The 22,692-nt window shown below is 58.5% G+C and overlaps 1 protein-coding gene across 3 annotated transcripts in view; it reads left to right on the top strand.

Moving 5' to 3' along the window:
• KCNAB2 (potassium voltage-gated channel subfamily A regulatory beta subunit 2) overlaps window positions 1-22,692 on the top strand; it is an 83,629-nt gene that overhangs the window by 16,411 nt on the left and 44,526 nt on the right. The window contains exons 2-3 of one of the 3 annotated variants that reach the window (XM_032394998.1): window positions 15,259-15,387; window positions 16,520-16,561. The exons of 1 other annotated variant lie outside the window; for it this stretch is intronic. In XM_032394998.1, coding sequence (XP_032250889.1) covers window positions 15,311-15,387; window positions 16,520-16,561 — 119 coding nt within the window. In that variant the 5' untranslated portion in view covers window positions 15,259-15,310. Of the gene's footprint in view, window positions 1-15,254; window positions 15,388-16,519; window positions 16,562-22,692 lie in introns of all 3 variants that reach the window. One more of the 3 variants, XM_032395009.1, reaches the window with a different exon arrangement.

Here is a 22,692-nt window from a genome sequence, read left to right as displayed (position 1 = left end):
AGGTGGGGCAGGTGATGGAGGTGCGCAGGTGGTGGAGGCACAGGTGGAGGTGACACAGGTGGAGGTGGGGCAGGTGATGGAGGCACAGGTGGTGGAGGTGCAGGTAGTGGAGGCGCAGGTGGAGGTGACACAGGTGGAGGTGGGGCAGGTGGTGGAGGCACAGGTGGAGGTGACACAGGTGGAGGTGGGGCAGGTGATGGAGGCACAGGTGGTGGAGGCGCAGGAGGAGGTGGGGCATGTGGTGGAGGCACAGGTGATGGAGGCGCAGGGGGATGTGGCAAAGTGTATGTGTGCATGTATGTGTGTACGTGGGTCTCTATGCCCATGCATGCGTGCCCTTGAGGTGCCTGCCTGTCCACGTGCTTCAGGAACCGGGCGTGGTCCTGCTGGGGGCTCTGAACCTGGTGGACACTCGAGTCAGGCTCAAGCCGGAGATCCCGATCGGGGCCCATGCGGGCTACTGGCTCACCGTGCAGCCCCTCGGAGGAGGCCACCGAGGCTGCAGGAAAGCCTGCGTCTCCCTCAGAGGAGCCGCCGCAACACCACCTGCTTGCTCCGCCTCTCACCACTCTGCTTGGCTCAGCCTCTCGGAGAGAGTGTTAACTAGAAGGAAAGCACCGCCTGTCCAGAGCTTCATGACACACTCATGCATTCAGCAAAGGCCCTGTCCCGGCATGAGAGGTTCCACAGGGAACGAGCAGACCCAGGCCCGCCCCTGGGGGCTCAGCGTCTAGTTGGGGGGCAGTCACGAGCTCCGAAGGAAACCCATGTGCTGACATGATGGACAGGACACTTTGGAGAGAGCTCTCCAGGACCATGTCTCTAGAGAGGTGACACTGGAGCAGGGACACAAAGGAAGAGCATCCCCGGTGGAAGGACCACACGTACAAAGGCCCTGTGGTAGAAGAGAGGAAACTGCTCCGGCACAGGAGTGGAACACCATCAGCCTCTCACCTGGATGTCAGTGGGCACCTCGCAGCAGATACAGCCAGCGCCCAGCTCCAGGACTCCCCCAACCTGCTGCACGACCAATTCCCCCAGCTCGGGACCTGGCACCTCTTCTCCAGAAACCCAGGTCACCCTGCACACACATCCACCCTCCCGCCAACCCTTGGGTCTCAACCTGCTGACTCCACCAGCCAGTGGCTGCCTCCTCCACCCCGGCCCAGGGCTCGTCGACTCGCACCTGGATCGTTCCATGGCCTCCTGGCGAGAGCCCTGCCCCTGCCTTAGGCCGCTCCCCCAGTCCTCCTCAGCCCGCGGCCCAGAGACGTTGGAAAGCATAGACGAGCTCGCCTCTCAGGAGAAGGCCTTTGGTTGCCCGTCCCTGCTGGTGGCGGCACAGGGCCATGGTTCAGAGGAGGGACTCCCAGTACTGCTGCTTCCTGGGTGACTGTGGGCAGGCCAGCTCAGACGCCCCAGCCTCAGTTTCCTCAGCTGGTATAGTCATAAACAGTACCACCCTCACAGGGCTGGGGGCTAGCATTGAGTGAATGAATGCATAAAGCCCTATCTCACCCCCTCAGTCACCCACAGCTCTCACGGGTCACCGCGAAGTGATGCAGCCCGGGGCTGCTACTCAGGTGGCTTCTTCCACCCACACCACCAAGAGGACACATGGATGTCCCCGGACCTCGTCCATTCAAAGCCCAGCTTCGGGGCCGGACCCTGAAGGCGCAGCCTTCTCCCCAGGACTGGACGGGTCACCGTATCCAGGAGAGAGGAGTGGCGTCTCTGTCCTGCTGTTGTCATAAGACGGAGGCTGAGGGCCGGAGCGAGAGGGCAGCCGGCCTTCCTGCGGAGCCGCTCTCCAGGTGTGTCGGCTCATCTGCACTTATGAGGCAACACAAGCAGGGTTTAAAAATACTATGCTTGTTTCATTTCAGTGCAGGAGCGAGAAAGAACATACAGCCTGTGTGAGCAACTCGAATCAAAAATAAATGAGGCACAAAGAGTAACCAGAAATAGTACAGCATCGGAGGCAGTAGCCTGCGTCCCTCGGCCAGCTGTCCCCAGCAAGCGGCATCACAGAGAGCGGCCAGGAGCACAGCTCTACATGTTTATTCCGGAACAGAGTAATCAGGCCTACGATCCGATGATAGATCACAATTACTGGCAAAGTAAAAGCAAGACAATGACTCCGGGCATGCAGGGCCTCTGTGCATTCTCCCCTCCGCCCCTGGCACGCCCTCTGAGCAGTGGGCCAGGGCTCAGCCTGCAGGTGGCGTGAGGTCATCTCTGACCTTCCTGACACAGAATGCGCCCCCAGAAGGACAGGCTCCAGCTCCCTGCAAAGCTGAGCTGCAAATGCTGTAGACCTCATGAGGGTCCGTACTTTTGTCTTGATTTCATTATGGTGGATGTCACCTTTTTTTTTTTTAATGTCACAGATCAGAGTTTTGCAAACCACTCCAGCCCACCCCCTGTTTTTGTGAACAAAGTTTTATTGGAACACAGCCGCCCGCATTCATTCACATACCATCTCTAGTTGCTTTCGCACAGCTTTGCGACAGAGACCTTCTGGCCCACAAAGCCTAAAATATTGACTCTCTGGCCCTGACCTGCCCACACTTGTGGGCTCCTGCCCTGGGTGCTTTTCATCACATGCTCAAGCACCCTAGGGAAGTATCCTGTCCACCTAAAGACAACATCGGTGATAGGGTTTTGTTTGGTGGTGTGTCTGTGCTGTCGATTTAGGGCTTTAGAGGTGTTGTTTGGAAAGGGAAAAAAAAGATTCTGCAATAATTAGGTTAGGTTCTCTTAGGTGAGGAACATCGTTTGGGCAGGGATATTTGCATCACATAACTAGACTCAGACCCCACCGTGAAGAGAAAACATGCAGGGCCAGGAGGGACCGTGCCCTTGGGGGGATCCCTTTCCCTGGGACGTTGTCGGGGTCAGGGCTCTGCACACCTTCTCTACAAAGGTCTGGAGAGCCAATGTTTCGGGCTTTCAGGTAATGTGGTCTCTGTCGAAACTCCCCCGCTCTGCCACGTAGCGTGAAAGCAGTCGTGGACAAAGGCGCTGTGTTGAATTCATGTGTTGAAGTGCTGCCCCCCACCCAATATGTGGAGGCGGGGCCTTTGGGAGGTGATGAGGATTCAATGAGATGGTGAGGGTGGGGCCCCCTGATGGGACTGGTGCCCTTATAAGATGATGATGAGACCCCAGCAAGCTCGCTGGCTGGGAACCAGGACTCAGGCCCTCACCTGACACTGAATCTCCCGCGCCTTGATCTTGGACTTCCAGCTTCCAGAACAGTGAGAAATAGATGTCTGTTGCCTCAATCCTGCCACCCGTCTATGGCACCCAGAGCAGATCAAGACAACAAATGACCATAGCTCCTTGCCAATAAAACCTTATTTATGGACACTGAAATTTGAATTTTATATAATTTCGGTTCCCATGAAATATTCTTCTTTTGTTTTTTTTCCAACCACTTAAAAACATGAAAACCACTCTTAGCTCACAGGCCATGCAAACTCAGGAGATGGGCTGGTTTGGGCCCACAGACCCTTGCCAAACTCCGTCCCAGAACAAGGAGGGAGCCTCCCCCCATCCCTCACAGCTGACTGTCAGTTCTGTGTGCCTTGTCGTTTCCCAAAGGATCTCAGCAAACAGCAAACTGAAGGATGTGACCTCGGAGTTGATGTTCCAGAAGGAGGCCACACCCAGGGTGGCTAATTAAGCGCCCAGGCTCTAAAGTCAGATCCTCAGGCATCAGATCTCTGCCCCTCCACTTACCCGCCGGCTGACTCGGGCCCAGTGTCCTCGGCAGCATGATGGAGTCACCCAGCCGCCTTTAAGGTTCTGTCAGGGTTCCGTGTGATGGCCAAGTGAAGCATGTGGTGTGACGTTGGCCCAGATTGTATTTATGAAGTCAGAAGCCTCGTGGGAAAACATCAAAAGACGTGGCAGGTGAGCGAAGCCAGAGGTCTCTATGTGCCATGAGACAGAGAGACTGCCTTTCTTCGTCTCCAGGGAGCAGAAGTGGGCCCAGGGGGGAGAGTTACAAGGACACCGACTTCAAATCACCATAAAAAGGATCTTTTCCATCATTTGAGTTATCCCCGGGGGACTCATCTGCTCAGAGTTCCCCATGGGTGGAGATTTTCGAGAACACCGATGTGGGGATCTCGTAGAGGGAACTGGTGTCTCCATCACCCTGGACCTGGGCTCTCTGCCCCCGACACTGGGAGAGTCTAGGACGAGTGAGATCAGTACTCCTGCTACACCTGGGGAACTCGACCCCCACCCCCCAGGGTCCTGGCCCAAAGGAACGTGAGTTATATCAAAGCAGTACTTGCTCCTTAAATTGTGGAAATATCCAGAACCACTGTGAGGCTCCCACTTAACGGGAGAATATCTTTGGTGGTCCCATGACCGGTCTGGTTCACGATCTTGTTCTCTGGTTGAGTCGTGGGGGACAGGACCTGCTGCAGGTCACCCCATTAGGGCCTTTGCAATGCCACCTCTTACCCCCTCCCCAATCCCGGCTGACACTCCCCCTGAGTCCCCGGCATTACTCCTGCTGGAAATGGAGGCAGAACTTGGTTGGCAGCCTCCGCCGTGGGGAAGAACGTAGTAGAAGACTATTCCTTTCCATGAAGAGAGCAAACCTTTCCTGGAGGCCCCACCCCCCAGGGCTCTGCCGATGATAAAAGCTTGAGTCCCAGCCCACGCTCACTGGGAGGTGGTTCAGGAAATGGGGCTCATGAGTGGCAGTTGGGACAGTCAGCAGCCCATCGCCATGTTTACTAATCCAGCTTGAATGTGGAGCTCAGACTCCTCGGGGCCGGAGAGGAGCCGCTCCTGGACTCAGTGGGCATGTCTAAGGCCACCCCGTATTTCATAGTCACCTGCCCTCCCCGTCTGAGGTACAGGTAGGACAGACACTTGGGGCTGGGGATGAAGCTGAGGCGGGAGGGCAGCGACCCTGCATCTGGAAGCCGGCAAGCTGCAGACGTGCCCGTCATTTGAAATGTTCCACGTTTGCCTGCTGACGGGAGATCTGTGATTTAAGAATTAAGCCAGCCTTCTCAGACCCACAGGGTCACGGTGAAGGCCCGCGAGAGTCAGGCCCGTGGGGGCTGGAGGGGGCTCCAGGGCAGCGGGAGGAAAGAGCCCCGTCTAGAGTCAGACAGGCCTGGTTCCCGTCCCAGCTCGGCCACCGACAGCCCAGTGCGCTGGGGCAAGATGCCGTGTTCTCATCTGTAGAAGTGCTTTTGCCTGTGGGGGTGACGGGGGAAAGGCTGGGGTGCGGCCCAGAGGGTCTCCCTTCCCCCACCCCCTCGTGGTCTCTCTTTTCCATCGTCCCCTTCTCTCTCCTGTTCACCTCTCGTCACTTAGGAGATACTGAGCGCCCCAAACTGTTTACTTCTCCCTTCTCTCTCCTCTTTGCCCCATCACCCCGTCTGTATCTTAAACCTGCTGGGGACCCATGGCAGCGCCCCCGATCTGATGCACGTGGGCCAAGCTGGCTGACTCCCGAGCCCTGTGCCCACCCCTGGGGAAGAGGGAGCCCGCTCCACTCCCCAGAACCGTGGGTAAGGGGGTGGCTGGGGCGCAGCTCAGCACAGCGCAGGTGGCCGGCACAGGGGAGGTAGAGTGCTCCGTCCAGGTCCGCCGTTGGCCTCGCTCTCCCCCAGGTGAGGGGCCTCCCCGGGAAGGAAGGGCAGAGCAGGGAGAAGCAATAGGGAGATGGTCCCCTCCCACCTGACCTCCCGGGCCACCCCACCCACGCCTCATGCACCGGCATCTGCTGTGTCCTGGCACCCGGGATAGGAGACGGGTGAGGCAGAGCCCTGCAGAGCTCAGCGCACAGCTTTGGGGTCTGCCAGCCCTGGGTTCCAATCCTAGCCATGGGCCTGACCGTTGACCCTCCGTGTCATCATCTGTACAGAGAGGAGAGCAGCAGGACCCCTCTGAGGGCTTGGGGACACCAGATAAGGGGACACAGGTGAAAGGCCTGCAGCCCAGTGCTGGTAGAAAGCTGGGGCCAAGAAGCAGGACCTCTGTGACACTACCAGGACTAGCTGCGAATCTGTCTCTCTCCCTCCCTGAGAAAGGGGCCCACTGCTTGCCCATTCTGGAGGGAGGGGGCACGTCCCATGTGCTTCCCCTTCTCACATCCCCTGCCCCCTCCCCCGAGAGGTGGCTGCACCACCAAGAAGGTCGGGGTGTCGGGGACCTCCCTCCGGCACGCCCGGGAATGGAGGCCACGCCCCAGTGCCTTTGGGGGGGGGCCCCCCGGGCTTGCCGGGCATCCTCCCACACGCGCTGCGCCGACTTCCTGGCTGGCCCTGTGGTCCCGCGCTTCGCACACCAAAATGGCCTTGTCTCGGGAACAGGTACCGGGGTGTTTCAGGGATCTTGTTCCCTGAGTGGGTTTTGTGCTCAAGGGGGTGGGCACCCCAGCTCCCCGAGCAGGGCTTAGAGCTCCCCTGATAGCCAGGGTTCATCAGGCCAGCCCCGTCCCCTGGCCCCACGCCTGCACAAGACTGGCTGCCGCTGGGAGGGGAGCCCCCTGGCTGGACCCGGGCAGGGCCCACGTGGCCATCTGTCGCAGCAGCTCAGCCGAGCCGCTACAGGCGTCCGCCCCGCACGGGGACACGGCTGCTGGGCAGGTGGCGGGGGTGGGGGGCATCCCGGGCTGACACCCAGTGGAGGTATCTGACCGCGGCACAGTTCCGCCGGGGCTGCCGGTGTCTGCTTTCATCCCTGGGGCAACAAGACAGGAGCTGCCTGGAGATCAGAAGCACCATGGGGCCACCTCTGTCCTGCCGTGGGGGGCAGGGGGGAGCACCAGCTGTCGAGCAACCCCTGCAGGCTCCTGGAGGGATCCCTGCCCATCTGCTGTCCCCTGAACCCCTGGCCAGGGACTTCCCGCCTCGGAGTGGAAAGTAGTTTCGCAGGCAGAAGTGAGCGTCCCTGCCTTAAAAATAAGTGAATGGGTCCCCACCCCTCTCTCCTGCAGAGCTGAGTGCAGGGCGAAGGGGAGGGCAGCTGGAGGACCCTGTGGAGCTCTGTCTTGGAGGGACAGCCTGCAGTCACCACTGGGGGGAGGAGGGCAGGGGTGGTCAGGGTGGGAGCTCAGGGTGGCCAGAGGGAGGCGGCTGGCGGGACTGGAGGGCTAGAGAGCTTTGCTGAATGAATGACCGAGGGGAGGCCTGTGGTTACAAAGATTCCGGAGCACAGAGCACTCGGGGGCTTGTTTCCTGCTTCTTGCCCTGACTAGCTGCAGTCTGAGGTCCCCTCCGCCCAGGCGCCAGGTGAGGGCCCTGTTCCACTTGTGGTTGACAGGATCAGGATGGAGCCGGGAAGCCACCACGCCCGTGGTCCCAGCTTCCATTTCCTCGCAGGGAGGGAGGATGGCTGTTCCCAAGACTGGGGGCCTTTGGCCACGGAGCCTGGCAGACTCCCATCCAGCACTTTGCACACCCTGGACATAGCTGGGAGCCACAGCAAGGCTTCTACTTCAGTAGGGAGCCCCTCAGCCTGCAGGTGCATGAGAAGTGGGTGTGGATCTAGGTGGGCTGCATGCGGGGAGAGGCATTTCAGTGTTGCTTTAGGAAAGTTGGAATTTGGGGCCCATGATGGTTTGTTTTTTTTTTTAATTGTGGCACTAATTAGATATGAATGGGGCCTCTGCCTGCAAGAGTGTAGGCCTAAGCCGAGCCCCATGCTGGGTCGACCTGTTTGTACTCAGGGGACAGGCATTGGAATATTGCTTTGGAAAGACTGAAAAATTCTAGTCTGCCATCTTTTCAAGAAATTCTTATGGGGACTCCGTGGCTTGGTCCCAATGCCTCTGCTGCTGTCCGACCACGTGATGTGCACGCTGTTTCACGTCAGGTTGGCAGGTCACCGTGCCGCTCGGTCCCCCTGGCTCAGGAGCTTGGAGGGCAGATGGCAGTTTCTCTGCAGCAGAGAGCAGGGGGTCCTGGCCACAGCATCCAGCCCATAGGAATTTTTCACTGTTCTCCCTGCCACCCAGCTGAATCGGAGCAAGATCTGATGATGCTCCTTGGGAACTGGGTTGTGGATCTCCAGACTGCCCCCCAGGGCCCCGGGCCACCCGTGCAGTGACTGGGCCTCTCTGCTTTACTCCCCAGGGTGACCCCACAGGCAGAGCCAATACCCCGAGCGTACTCAGACTCACAGGCCTTCGGCGGCGGCACACACTCTTGCTCACAGGGGAGGAGTGGGGTTTAGTCTGGCGGCACCCTGCTTGTGGGACAGAGAGGAAGGGTGTGTTACGCAAGCACCCTTCCGGATCTGAGTGGTTTTGAGCGGTTACACCTCTTCCTGTCTCTTGGCGAGTGCTGGCTGCCATGGCTCCTGCAGCTTCAGCCCCATAAAAGGTGGCAGTTTCGTGCCCTGTAATAGTCATAGTGGTACTTCAGGGCTTTGGCAAGAAGGAGTTCCAGCGTTCGAGAAGCAACATGCGAAATGACATGAGTTCAAGAGGCAGGAGCTCACGTCCGAGCCCTGAGCCCCGAGGCTTCCGGGGAGACCACCTGCTGTCCCCCACGCCTGGCAGGGCGAGCCTCTCCTGTCTTCGTCCCCTCGGGCAGCGTGCACTGAGTACCCGCCGTGTGCCCGCTGCTCTGGGCACTGGGACACAACTGGGGAATGAAAGAGACAAAGCTCCCTGCCTGGTGGAGCGGACATCCCCGGGGTCTCAGAGGAGCCGGGGAAGGAGGAAACGTGGTGAATAGTGCATTGCTGGAGTCTCAGTAGTGACCAGCGCCATACCTCCCGGTGCTCACGCCCACCCCCTTATTAGGATTGGCCTTTGCAGCCAAGAGAACAACATTTCTGAGCCTCGGGCCTAAAGGGCATCACAACTTCTCTCTCTCAACCCCTCCCTTGGCTGCCTTGGCATGAGAGAACCAGGTGGTGAGGAGGGGGCCCCTACTCACCTCTGTGTGTATGAAACCTCTAACACCTCAGCCCAGCCAACACCCTGGCTGCAACCTCAGGAGAGCCCACCAGCCAGACCTGCCCGACCAGGGCAACCCCCAATTCCTGACTTTGCAAAACCGTGTGAGAAATCCTTGTTGTCTCCCATGTAACCCATGTCACGTAGCAATAGATAACTCATACAGTGTTGGAATTCTTAAGACCTCAGCTATGTGGGGACAAGCCTTCTAGAACCTTCGAGCTTCCAGGATGATCAGGAATTGGGATGCAGCCACAGAGGGCTCAGGAAACACAGTTCTGTCATGACACTGAGTGGTATCTGTGTGTGGCTGGTCGCATCCACAAGAGATTAGCCTTTTTCTGGGGACGTGGAAAAGATGAGCAGCCCCTGAGAACAAAGCAGAGAGGCAGCAAGGGAACAGCGATGTGGCAGCAAGTCTGAGGACCCTAAAAAGTGCTTTTCTGGAAGGTAAGACCACACCTGGGAGCAGGCTGGGGCATGTCTGCCCAGGGACAACTTCACTTGCCTTGTGCACATGGTGCAGATGCTGAGGAAGGAGGTATGATCAGACTCCCGGGCCCTGGGCCAGCACCTGCCCTCCGCCAGGGCCAGGCACAGGTAGATCCCAGCCCGTGGCTCTCACGGTGCACCCCAACCTGTGGGCATGTCAGATCTTCCCCGACTCCCGTCATCCTGTTTCACAGATAGAGAAACTGACACTTAGGAAGGTGGAAAAGTTTGCCCCAGGTCATACACCAGATCCGAACACAATGGGGCCTCAACTCCCTCCCTGACACTTGGAATGGTCTCCTCGGGTCACGCAACAAGGTGGGATTATGTCATTAGACTGGCCCTGGAGGAGGACAGACACGTACATGGTGGCTCTGGCGAGGTTTCGGGTCAGAAAGTCACCCAGAGCTTGAAGTGCTAACTTCGCATCGGGAGTTTTGGCTAAATAAAGGTTCCTGCCACCCAAGTGTTCTCGTGCTCCGGAAGGGACAGTGGGGAGACAGGGGAGGCCTCTTCCAGTAACCGGAAGTCCCTCTCACGACTCACCAGAGTCATATCTTCATGAGATAAGGATGACCCGCAGGTTAAAGCCAGCAGAGCGTGCTCCCAGGAGGGCAAAAGTCACCTTCCACGTAACAGTCCTGGTGGCTGCCCCACGTCCCAAGGTGGCTGGCGGTGCCCAGTCCAGGCCGGGTGGCTCTTGCGCGTGCAGCTGTCCCCTTTGGACCAGCAGGGTGGTCTGGGGCGCGTTCGTCCGTGGCCGTGGTGGAGGCAAGTCTCCTGTAGCTGAGGCTGGAGCTGACACGTTGTCATTGCTCATCTGGCCAAAGCACGTGTGACTGTGTGACTATGTGAGTGTGCATGCGTGTGAGTGCGTATGAGCAAGTGCATGAGTGTGAGCATGTGTGTGCATGTGAGCATGTGACAGCATGAGTGCGTGTGAGCGAGTGTGTGGAGGAGGGCGTGTGTGTGAGCAAGTGGGTGTGAGCGTGTGAGTGTGAGTGGAGAAACCAGGGAGAGGGCAGAGGGAAGGCGTGCAAACGAGACAAAATACAGACAATGGGGGAATGGGATGAGAGCACACGGGTGTTCATTGCTGTGCTGATTCTTCACAACTTTCATGATATTTGGAAGTTTTCAGAATAGTAAGCTGAGGAGAAAGGCAGCGCCCACAGATGGAGCCCCCGCCTCTGAGGGGCCTGCCGTCATTGCCAGCCGCCTTTCCCGTGATGACGGAGAGCTAGGATCTACCCAACATCTTCCCTCCTGAGCGCAAAGCATTTTCGTGTCTTCCTTCTCTCTGCTCCCGTGAGAAAGTATGGGCGGGCGTTTGTGAGCACTCCGTGCCTCAGTTTCTCCGAGGATGACTCAGGTGGCTTGCTCAGGGACCGAGTGGAAGTGCTGGGGACGGGGGGCCTAGACTGTGGACTCCCAGCCTGCACCCTGAGCCAGCTGTCCTTCCTGGGCCCGGCCGGTTCTCAGCTGGTTTCTGAAGCCTTTGTCCAGAGCCGTCCCTTTTGAGCCCAGGGCAGCCCTGCCTGCCCGCCTCCCTCCCTCCGTGGTGCCTGGGACTGGTAGCATCCTGCTAGGACGTCAGCTTCTCCGGGATCGGCCGCCGGGCACATGCAGTCTCTCCTGGTTGAACTGCGGCAGCTGCAGAGGTCGGGGCTCTGGGCAGGTCAGCAGAATGCAAGGCAGGGGGCATGGGAAGCCTCCCCAGTCCCCCTCCCTCCCCTGGCAGGTGGCAAAGGTGGCAGCTCCCCAGGAGGAATGAGGTTGTCCCTCGTGAAGTGGGCACCAGAATGTCTCCAGTGCCTGAGCTGGAGAGCTGGCTGCTGGCTCAGAGGGAGCCTGACCTTCAGGAGTCCGGGAGGGCAGAGGCGAGGAGTGGGACAGATGGCTTCCTCCAGGACACCTCCCTAGTGTCCCTACTGGCAGCCCGTAGCTCCAGTTGTCCCCGTCCCTGTGGCTGCCCTGAGCACCACGCGTGGGACAGAGCATTGCACCCTCCAGAGAAGACTGGGAGAGATGCCCATAGGGCAGTTGAACAGATGAGTCTGGGGCCCAGGGGAACGACGGGGCCTGGAGGTAAACCACAGGCCTTCCGGCATAGCAGCGCAGTTCAGAGCCAGAAGACAGGTGGAAATCTGAGGAACCTCATGTAACGGAAAAGAAAAAAGGTTCAAAGTCAGGTGAGCAGGGGCAGCCAAGGAGACTGAGAAGAAGCAGCGGGAAGGCAGGAAGACAAGCCGGACAGCATGGGTCCCAGGAGCCCCGAGGGTGGGGGCAGCCCCGCCGTCACCCCCAAACTGTGGGCACTACCGGACTTAGCAACAGGAAGGTCACAGTGACCTTGGCAAGAGCAGCTTCCTCCGAGCGGGGAAGGCAGAAGGGAGCATTGCAGGCAAGAAAGGACAACTCTTTTGAGGAATTTTCCTGTGAATGGAAGGAGAGAAATGGGGCAGTTGGTGGAGAAGGAAGTGGATCCAGAGACTGTGCTTTCTGTTTCCTGAGACGAGAGAAGTAGTAAGTGGCTGTCTGCAGAGGGCAGTGCCTCATAAAGAAGGAAGAGCCGGCGCAAGAGTCGGGGTGCTCTTGAGTGGGGCCGGAGTGGGGTGTGTGCTCAGGCGGAGCGCCGTGGCCGTGGCCGGGTCGTCCAGGTGGCAGTAGCAGGGGAAGCAGGGTGTTCGGAGAGCTGATGTTGGTGGGTGGGGGGAAGCTGGTCTCTGGTTGCTTCTGTTCCATCAGTGAAGTGGAAGCAGCAAAGCCAAGAGCTGAGAGGCGCCATCTTGGAGAGTGGGGGAGAGCGGCCTTCAACCGGGCTCAGCCACCTTTGGCTGTAAAGGGACGGGTAGTGCAGCAAGCCAGACCGTGTGTTCAACGCCGCAGCGTGGCACAGACATGGGCATGGTTCATGCCCGAGTGGGCACGCAGCTGTTCCTGCAACACCTCATTTACGGAAACAGGCAGCAGGCTGGATCGGGTCCGTCGTTCGTAGTCTGCCCATTCCTGCTCCAGGACCAGCAGTCCTCAAAGCGTGGTCTCCGGACCAGGAACACGAGCATCCCCTGGGGGACTAGTTAGAAATGCAGATTCCTGGGCGCACCCCACATCTCTGGAGTCAGAGACTCTACGTCCCTACACCGTCTCAAATTCAGACTGAGTTTGTGATTCTTGAATTCTGGAAGTTAAACAGCCCTGAGTGCCCGAGCTGGGGATTGAGACACCACCACTCAGTAGCTGGACCCAGGGAAAGCCAGAGAGGAGAGAGTGGGGGGTCGGGGGGAGTCCACATCCGCCGATTAAGGGCACAGGCATCCCGGCCTGCTCTGGGCTGCCTGGCCCCCATCTCCTTCCACAAGACCCTGTGAGGACATCCTGCCCCCCCGGCCACCCTTCCTCCCCGATGACCTTGGGACCACTGTGTTTGGACACGGTGCCTGGTGCTCTGCGCGCCCTCGGCTGTGCCTTCCTGCCCATGGGCAGGGCTCTGTGTCGTACAAGCAGCCACCAGCACCTGCGCACAGTAGGGCCTCGGCTGACACTGGGCACCCGCGAACCTACCACCCTCTGACTTAAGGTTAATGACTTTCGTGAGATGGTTGGGTTTCATGCCCTGTGTGACCTGGCAGAGCACACTCTAGGAGCACCTAATGGGCACAGAGGAGAGGCCCCCCCCACCCCAAAGCTTCAGGGACTCAATGCCCTGGAGCCGTGTAACCAAACTCTTTCCGCAGGAAAGACGCTGTGCCTCTTTCTTGCATAGATCTGGGCGGGGAGGGCAGGGTCAGGCTGGTCAGTGGTTCAGGGGACAGTGACCCTGATGGAACCCCAGAGTTTGAAAGAAAAAGTGACCAAGAGTCCTCAGGGTCTGCCTGGAGCCATTCTACCAGGTGCAAATGGACAGGGCCATGCGGACAAGGGGCCCCGGGAGAGGTCAGCCTGGGTTACGGCATTGCAGCTCATGAGGAATCACCCGATGAGCCCCAAGATTGGATTCAACATCAGCCGAGGATCCACTGCTTTCTTTCAGGATTTAAGTGCACTTTTATTTCATTCTGTCATTTCTTTCTGAATGAGGTTTTTTAAAGAATAAAACTTTGGGGACCTTCACTGACCCCATCATTTTGGTCATTTCCATGAGGCTGTCACTGTAGTGACTCTGGCTTACATTTCCTCTCCCCATTTTCCCAGCATGTTCACACACGTGCGCACATCCCTCACTCAGAGGGGAGCCCAGTTATGAGCGAGACATAACCTAAGCCCCGTGCCAGGGGGTGGAGGGCATCCAGAGGAAGCCCGCTTCCTGCCGATGGGAGGTCCTCGTCCTGGAGGGAGGAAGAGTGAGGTGAACAAGCCCTCCAGATGGGCATTCAGCGGAGAGGCCCCAATGGGGGCAAGTGGGGCTATATTTTGAGCCCAGACAATCCCTTTGCCCATCGGCACAGAGCAAGGTAATTTTGGATCAGGGACCGTCACTCTTTTGGGAGCCAGGTATTAAATCCTGGCTGAGTTCCAAGCCCTGTTCTGGGCATAGTGGCAAAACCAGCAAAATATCTGTCCTGGTGGAGCTTGCCCTCTGGAGAGAGTCAAGACCTCACAACCCAGGGACAGACAGCAAGAAGGTCGCTGGTGCTGACTGCATGGGATAGGCAGGGTGCCGGGAGAGAATCCCAGAGTGTGACAGTCAGGGGCAGGCTCCCCAAGGAGGCCCAACAACGAGAAGGTCTGTCGGAAGGGCATTCCAGGCAAAAGGAACTGTAAGTGCAAAGGCCCTGCGGAAGGTGTGCACTTGGCTTGTCGGAGAAGAGGAGAAAGGGGTGCGTGACCTAATCTCCTATAGAAGCAAGTGCCCCTGGCTGCCGGGTGGAAGCAGGGGGCACAGTCAGGAGGCTGACCTGGTGGTTCAGGTGACAGATGGTGGTAGCTCGGCTTGAGGGTAACGGGGAAAAGTGAATGGACGGTTGTGTCTGTCGTATTCATTCTCTATTGCTGCATAAAATATGACTGCAAACTTAGGGACTTAGAACACAGTTTCTGTGGCTCTGCTATGTCTGCTGCTTCAGGGCCTCACAAGCCTGCAGCCAAGATGTTTGGCCAGAGCTGTGGTCTCATTTGAAGGCTCAAATGGGGAAGGACGCTCGGAATTCCATGTTCACACAGCTTGAAGGATTCACTTCTCTGTGGGCAGTTAGACTGAGGGCCTCCGTTCCCAGCCACACGGCCCTCTCCAGCAATGGCAGCTTGCTTCTCAGAGCCAGCAAGGGAGAGAGTCTGCTAGCAAGACAGAGGGCACAGTTTGCATCACCTGATCACGGACGTGATATCTTGTCACCTGTGCCGTGACCTGTGGGGCGGGAGCAAGTCACACCCACGGGGAGGACGTGAGTCCCAGGAGCTGGGTTATCTGACCAGCTGCCTTCCTGAAAGCTGAACAGTGACACCAGCCGGCACTGGGCTGGGAGAGGGTGGGAAGCTGAAGCATCCAGGATGAGCCTGGGGGATGGTGGTGCCACTTCCTGGGACAGTGGAGACAGTCCACAGATGCCCCCTGGGACCACCAGAAGAGGGCTCCCAGAACCTCAGGAAAGCAGCTGGGGAGGCAGAACGACCTTGTGAAGCATGGGGTGGGAGACTAGAAATCTGTTACAGAGCCACTGACCCCAGCCATCAGCTTTGTCTGAACCCTCATGGGTTGGTCTGTCTGTCTGAGGAGGGACGTACAGATACCCAACAAACTGGGCCTTCACCGTCACAGAGCCTCCTGGGCAAACCCAACTGGTCTTTTGAACCACCGCCCCTCTATTCTGCTTCTCCTCCAGAATCTTCCCTCCGTGAAGCAGAGAGCAGGTCAGGACCAGTGAGGCCGGCTCCATGTATCCGGAATCGACAACAGGCTCCCCAGCTCGACTCTCTCTGCGACAGACGGGCTCCCCCGGCATGATCTACAGGTGATCCTCTGCCCCCAACCCAGCCAGGCCACTCCCAGGCTCAGTCCTGCCTCTGAGAAGGGGTCCCCGAGGCCAGTCACCAGCCCTGGATCCAGAGGGAAGGGCCAAGGGAGGCCCACAGGGCTCTGAGGTTCATGTAGGCTAGCGCTTTCTCCAAGGGAAGGAATGGAAGCTTTTAAAACCCAAGATTTTCCCAGTGGAGTAGAGCCAGGATTAGACTCATCCCTGACTCTTCTGAAGGATTCCGCTGGAGGTAGCAGGCCTGGAAGTGAGGGGGGGACCCTTCCCAGCTTCTGTGTCTTATACACCCCAGCTCGCGTACCCCCTTTGAGGGAGGCTCAGAGCCTTGCACCGGGAGGAGGGGGTGGGGGTGGGGCGGCCAGCGGCTCACCAGGCACCCTCGCCTTCCTTCTCTGGAGGCCAGTTCCAAAGCCAGCTCTGGGTCTTTCCTTGTGGAAAGCAGCCCGGGCTGAACCACGGGGAGAGCCCGCGAAGGCGTCGGTCGGCTGACAGTTGCTGCCCCATCCATGGAGCCCAGGACCCAGATGGCCGTGGCTGTCACAAAAGATGGACCCGGCGGGGGGGGAGCCCCAGGGGCCCATCAGCCCTTGATTCATTGGGCCTTTCCCAGTAATTGTTAGGGCCTGACCCAGAGCAAGAATACATAGAACCCACAGGGAAAGGGGCGTGTCCCTCCTTGATCGAAGTCCTAAAAATGACCCCATGGTCCCACGCAGACTCGCCAGCATGTGGGGTGACAGGTCACTTCTCGGTTTGAGGGTTTTGTCCGGTCATTCTAAAGCATACTTCGTTAAAACCCAAACAGACTGTCACTCTGAGGTTTACCTCTCGTCTTCGCTTCCCTGCCCCTTGTGGGAATGAGGCCAGGCACCAGAGGAGCCCCCGCGTCCGGCTGGACAGACCGGGCTTCTGCCTCCATGCGCCACTGGGTGGCGCTGCCACCGAGCACTTGGTACCTGGGCGCGCACCCTCCCGGCAGCCCCGGGCAGAGTGGGGTGGGGCCGGGCCGTGGGATGCCGCTGGTGTTTCCCGGCCTGCACTTCCCCGTGGCTAATGCCCATTGTGGACTGTCTCTCTCTCCTTTCTCTCTGTCCTCCATCGCTGTCCGCAGTACTCGGTATGGGAGCCCCAAAAGACAGCTGCAGTTTTACAGGTAACGAGCCCTCCGTTTCCCCCAAGCCCCACAGGCTGAAGGCAGGGGAGCGGGCGGGAGGGCCACGCCCATCCAGCTCGGCAGTGCCGGTGAAAATCCCCAGCTGGTGGAAATCTGGGCTTCTCTGGCGGTGCCCTCCCACACAGCATTATGTAACATCCTGATGAACACTGTGAAGTCAGGTGTACTGTGTGTGCTCCTCTCTAGAATTTGCTTTGATTGGAGCAAACGGACTTGTGATACCTGCTTAGCTCGCACCGGATCTACCTTAAAATCTCACACTTGTCCGGCTGCGGATGCCACAGGTCTGTTGTCCACGGGTTTGTGCTTCTTGGGTGATCCCAGTAAACGAGGTGGGGCAAACCCAACCATTCTCCCCTTCTCTTTGGGTTTGAACCGATTGGAATCAAAGGGGTAATCAAAGGCCAATACGTTCTCGGGGGCATAGGGCTGCAGTGTGACCTGGGTCAGGGCTGGACCTGCTGGTGTTTTCTGGGGCATCTCCCTGTTGGTGAATCGGCACACCACGTTCTTCGGTGCAAGGCTGCACCCCACAGGGACATGGCATCGACGGGCCCTGCCTGGCAGCCCAGGCCAAGGCAGCTCAGCCAGCAAAGTCCTCCGGGGTGAGTCCCTTCCTCCTTCGGGCAGCTTACCTGTGGCGTGGGGAGGTGCGCCACAAAGACGTGTGCTTCTCGGGTAGTCTGTAACTCCAGGAATTTACTTTGACGTTTTCCTCCTGTCGGGAAAGTGTCGGGGTTAAGCAAGCCATGGGTCAGCCCCATCAGCCTCGGGACTGTGGGAACTCAGTGTGGCTCCTGGGAGCAGGGCGCTGGTGTGTGGCGTGTGCCTTGGCATTTAGGCCTGGAAGGTCTCTGTCTAGACCAGCTCCCCAGGCCTATGCCCACCTGCCAGTGCAGAGCCAGGGGCTGGTTATCGCCCATGCACAGGGAGTCTGGGGCCTTGGTTCCTGGGGTCGGCAGCCCTGCAAAACCCACATGGCTTTTCCTTCCTGCAGCCCCGGCACCTCTGAGCGTGACCGTGGGCCTGGGTCCTCGGGCTAATTTCGCCACCCCTTCAGTGCCTCCCACAGGGTCTCGCTCCTTCCAGAGAGCCCTGAAGACATGACTGAAATTTCTGCTGGATGAGATTTTGCCTGAGATAGCTAGAGCTGAACTTGGGCTTGCAAATGCTTTTATGGGATGATGCGCATGCCATCACGCATGTATGACGGCATCGTATGTAAGAATGGGGTGAGACATTCATCCCAGGAGGATTTGACCAGTGAGACCAAACATGCCCCTGAACTGAGTCCTCAGAGGCCCCGGAGGAAAAGAGTGAGACGGTTGGCGGCAGAACCGCGGCCCAGACCGCCAGTCGGAAGGGCCCCGCCGAGGGCGGTGCCCAGGAGATTGCGGGGTATCACAGAGCTAAAGCGAAAGAGGGTACCATACCCCTTGCTGGCCCTCAGGGCCCCACAGATCCAACCTGTTGTGTACTCCCAGGGACCCTCTGTCCTGCCTTGAGGCAAACTGTTGGAGAACCGCACCCCAGATGCGCAGACCTCCGTCTGGGCCTCTCAGCCCCGCGTCCCCGATGCCCACAGGTTCCGACCGTCCCGCCCTTTGCGTCTCCAGTGTGGTTTCTTGTAATAGACACTCAGGTATCTCTTGTGGGGTCTCCGACGATGACCTCTAACGAGGTGGGATCTTCATTTAATATCCTGGGTGCCGCTCCCAGGGGGGCGTTCTTGTCATCTGGGCACCCACACAGCCCTCAGAGGGTTAGGTCAGTTGGCGTGCGGTCCCTCCCCTCATGGGGCAGAGGTGTTCGAGGTGTGCGTCCTGCCCTCAAGCAGCTCACAGACCAGTAAGGGAGGCAAGACCCTGTATCTGTCAGCTGTTCCGGAGAATGCCATGTGACAAACAACCTGCCAACTCAGTACCCTCCAACAAGAAGCGTGTATTTCTTGTTTCCGTGTCTGTGTCAGTTCATCCAGGCTGGGCTCCGCTGGGTTTGGCCTGAGCTGCAGGTGGGGCCCGGGCGTTCATCCTCCCGTCTTTTACTTTTCTTTTTTTTTTTTTTTTAAGATTTTATTTATTTATTTGACAGATAGAGACAGTGAGAGAGGGAACACAAGCAGGGGGAGTGGGAGAGGGAGAAGTAGGCTTCCCGCCGAGCAGGGAGCCTGATATGGGGCTCAATCCCAGGACCCTGGGATCATGACCTGAGCGAAGGCAGATGCTTAAGGACTGAGCCACCCAGGCGCCCCCTCCCGTCCTTTTCAACCAGAGACTGTCCCAGGCAAAAGCGCCAGAGGAAGAACAGGCACACGTCATGCATCTGAAGGCCCACAGTTAGAAGCGGCCCACTGGCACTCCTGTTCATACTTCTGGCCAAAGTCTGGCAGATGTCGAAGGGCAGGAAAATATAGCCCCGCCCCCATTAGGAGAACCATAGTCAGGTGATGCAGAGAGGGGTAAAGGCCCTGGAACCATAACACAGTCTACCCCAGAACCCAAATAACTAATAATATCTGGAAGGCAGAACTTGTTGTGGGAGAAGTCCAGACAGCTGTTGGCGTTCTGAGGAAGGAGTGAGCACCGCCCCCTGTGAGTCAGGCAAGGCTTCGTGGAGGAGACAGCATGAGGGCTTTGAGGGGGCCTTGGAGGCTGGGCAGTCTTCAGCGTAGAGCCCAGGAGGAACATTCCAGTAGATGCCTGAGCCACAGCTTGGAGAGGTGCCAAGAACAGGAGGTGGTGGGGGGCAGGATGGACAGTGACAGGAGGCCAGACTATAGAGGAAGATGGAGGTCAGGTAGGGAAGGTCCTTGAGTGCCAAGCAAAGGAGCTTGGACTACATTCAGTGGGCACTGGGGAGCCGTCCATGGTGTTTGAGCAGGGCAGAGATCAGAGCTCCACTGGGGGAGGTAATAAGACGGCAGGTGGAAAGACTGGATGCAGGGAGCTCAGGAACGATGGAGAAGGGCTGAGTCCCAGGAGCCACAGGACGAGGAGTAAAGGGAGCAGGGCAGGAGAACAGGAAGTCAGGAGCCCCGTCCTCCAGGTGACTGATGGCTGGTGCTGAGAGGGATGTGCGGTTGACAGGGGTGCAGAGCCCAGGAAAAGGAGACGGGGTGTCAGAGTATGTCAGGCTGAGGCCACCACCCAGCAGTGACATAGAGACCAGGGACCTGACATGGTGGGCTTGTGCCTTTGACAGCAACCATCCCAGTTCCATCACTGGGGTCTTTCCTGGTAACGATTTGCTGCCGGTTCCTTAGGCTCTGCATCCCACGTCCCATTTTGTTTGCTTTCTACCGCGGGTCTGGATAGCGACTCCCCGCCCTGGTAGCGTCCACTGTTTGCACGTTTGTCATGGGAGAATCCACTCAGCCTCCATCCGGAATCCCTCCTGCTGGAAGATAGAGTCGTGTTGAGACTTCCTTGGGATCCTAGGATGACAAGGAGTGCCCCTGAGGTTGTGACCCTGGAATGGGGTCTCAGCATAGCTTCAGCCCTGAGTTCAGCCTCAAAGCACCTTCCAAAGCCGGGTCAGAATGTGTCCTGTGAGGAAGGGTCCCTGCACCCCCGCCTGGAGGGAGTGGTGGTGTGGTGTTGAAATAGCAGACTTCCAGAACCTTCTGGCCAGTTATAGGTACTGACAGTATAGGATATACCAATCTGGGTCACGTCCCGGCAGAAGGGAGGAGGGACGTCCGTCTGCATTGCTGAGGGTAGGTCTTGCCAGACCCCAACCCCCTCACTGTGGGTGGTGGTCACATCCTCCACGGACCCCCGGCCCCGTACTGCAGACACAGAACATGGTGGGCAGAGCTGTGAGCCCTGGGTCCTGGCCTCGAATAACCAAAGCACGGCCTGCCCCTCCCCACCTGTGGCCCATGTCTCTGGCGCTCGGGGGGGCAGTGGAGGGCTGGTGAGGGAGTGTGCCCACAGGAAGGTCCGGACCCCAGTCAGCGCCCCCCTCCCAGCCCCGCGTGCCAGGATCGGGCCTTGCCAGGCTGCACTGCAGAACTGCATTTCCCGGGCTTTTAGGGGAAGAGACGCTCGTGAATAATTCAGCCTCTCTCACTGAGCTGAAAACGCCCTAATAGACTAATGGACTCCCTGCCTCCAAACTCGACCCTCATGGGGCGCATCTCATTCACCAATTGCTTCTGACGTCCGACAGTGACACTCCCTAATGAAAGAGCTGGTGCAGCAGATCCGTAGAGCGTCTGGTGAACCCTAGTAAACTAGACTGTGTCCTTTTTAACGAGCAGACGCCAGGAAGGCAGGTGAGTGGCCCCCTCAGCTCCAGGAGTCCCGTGGCAGCCGCCTTCTTCAGGGTTGCTGCTGGGGGGCCAGCGTCCCAGGAATGGAAGTCACAGGGGGACTGTATTGGGGGATGCATTTGGCTGATCTGAAATTAGACCCTCTGTATATTTTTTCAAAGCAGAAAACCTTAAAAAGAAACAAAAAAAAAAGCCAGCCCTAGGTAGCTGCAAGTTGACGGGGGCGGGGTGGGGGGGGACATCCTGCCGCTTGAGCGTGCTTGCCTCCCAGACCTGCCCAGTGGGGACCATTCCATCTTCCCGTCCTGGGGAGACCTGGACATCCAGCTCCACCTTGTTGGGTTCACCATGAAGATTCAGCATTTGGGGGGCTTCCCGCGAATGACAGCGGAGCGGGGGTGGGGGGGTGGCTGTCAGAAAGGTCTGTCTGGAAACACATGCCTTAGGGAGCCGGGGGCTGCTTGTTTGGGCCTTGGTTCGCTGACTTCTCTCGAGCAAAGGTGGTTTTGTGTTTACCCTGACGCGATGCCGTGCATTTTCAAGCCGCGCTCCGGAATGATGCAGCTTTCCCCTCGCATTCCCGCTTTCAGACACTTGGCCTGGTTTCTCTAAGATGGAGACCGATGTCACCGTTTAAAAGAGCCGTTCAGGATTCCTTCCGAACCTCACATTTCAGGCTTTGGTGGCTTTCGGTAAACAGACCACAGTTTCGGAAACTCCAGGTGGAAGGCCCTTTGGGGAGGTAGCGGTCCCGGCTGACTTCATGAGGTCAATGCCTTCCCTTCCTTTTTCCATGTCACAGTGTTCAGTGTTCGTTTACGGGAATCCCCCTGAGCCCTCCCTCCACAAGAATAGCTTTGCAAAAGGCGGGCTCCGGCGCGGGAAGAACCTGCAGGTGCCTGTAATTAGCCGTGGTTATTGAGGAGGGGGCTGGTCTTTCTTGAGACGGGGTGGGGGGGCCGGATGGTGAGGAGGAACGTGCGGTCAGAGTCACTGCACCCTGAGCCCTGAGGCAGGAGCCCCAGCAGTGGGCCCTCTCTTCCCTTGGCAGGGCCCTCCTGGGACCCCGTCTTCCAGCTACCCAGGCCTGCTCCGGTCACCTTGGGAGGAAGCTGGGAATAAGCCCCAGCATGAGGAAGTCTGGGGGCCGGACTGTCCTCTCCCTCGGGCAGCCCTGCCGACCATCTCTGTGCCTCCTGTGTCCTTCCTCGGTGGGGTCTTGCCTCCCTGGAGGAGAGGAGGAACATTTCCCAGCTCCTCCTGCGCTGTGCGCCCTCATGGGCACCAGTCCTCACCCCGCCACCCCCAGCCAGGGCCACCATGCTTGTCCCCGCCCCACCTCTCTCAGAGTCCCCTGGCCCCAGCCTGTCCCAGTGTCATGGGGACACTCACCGCAGGAGGCTCTGAGCGTCCTCCATGCTGCAGGCGACACCCACAGGCCCGCTCCCAAGGTCGCTATGAGGTGTGCTATAAGGAAAGATCACAGGCAGAGGAGACCCCAGCCCCCACAGAGAGGGCACCCTCTAAATCCTGGCTGCACCCTGCCTGCACCCATCTCATTAGGAATGCACACTCCGTGCAAGACTGGGGTCGGCTATTGATGTCTACAGTCATCCCATTCAACATTTTCTAGTGACGTTTGGTATCAGTAGCGCTCCCTCGTATCATTCACGCCCCTGCTCCCTGTGCCCGCTCCAGAGGCCCGCCCTGCCCTCAGGCCTCTGTCTCCTCCACCCCGTTTTTGTCCCCACCCCACTTATCCTAACTGGTGTCCTAACTGATGGCAGCCACTTCCCCACTCGCGGCCTGCTCCCAGCTGCACCACCAGCCCCCGCCC

The sequence above is a fragment of the Phoca vitulina genome, unplaced genomic scaffold, assembly GCF_004348235.1.
Source record: "Phoca vitulina isolate PV1807 unplaced genomic scaffold, GSC_HSeal_1.0 scaffold2, whole genome shotgun sequence".
In the NCBI taxonomy this organism is placed as follows: Eukaryota; Metazoa; Chordata; class Mammalia; order Carnivora; family Phocidae; genus Phoca; species Phoca vitulina.
This window is presented reverse-complemented; position numbering and strand designations above follow the sequence as displayed.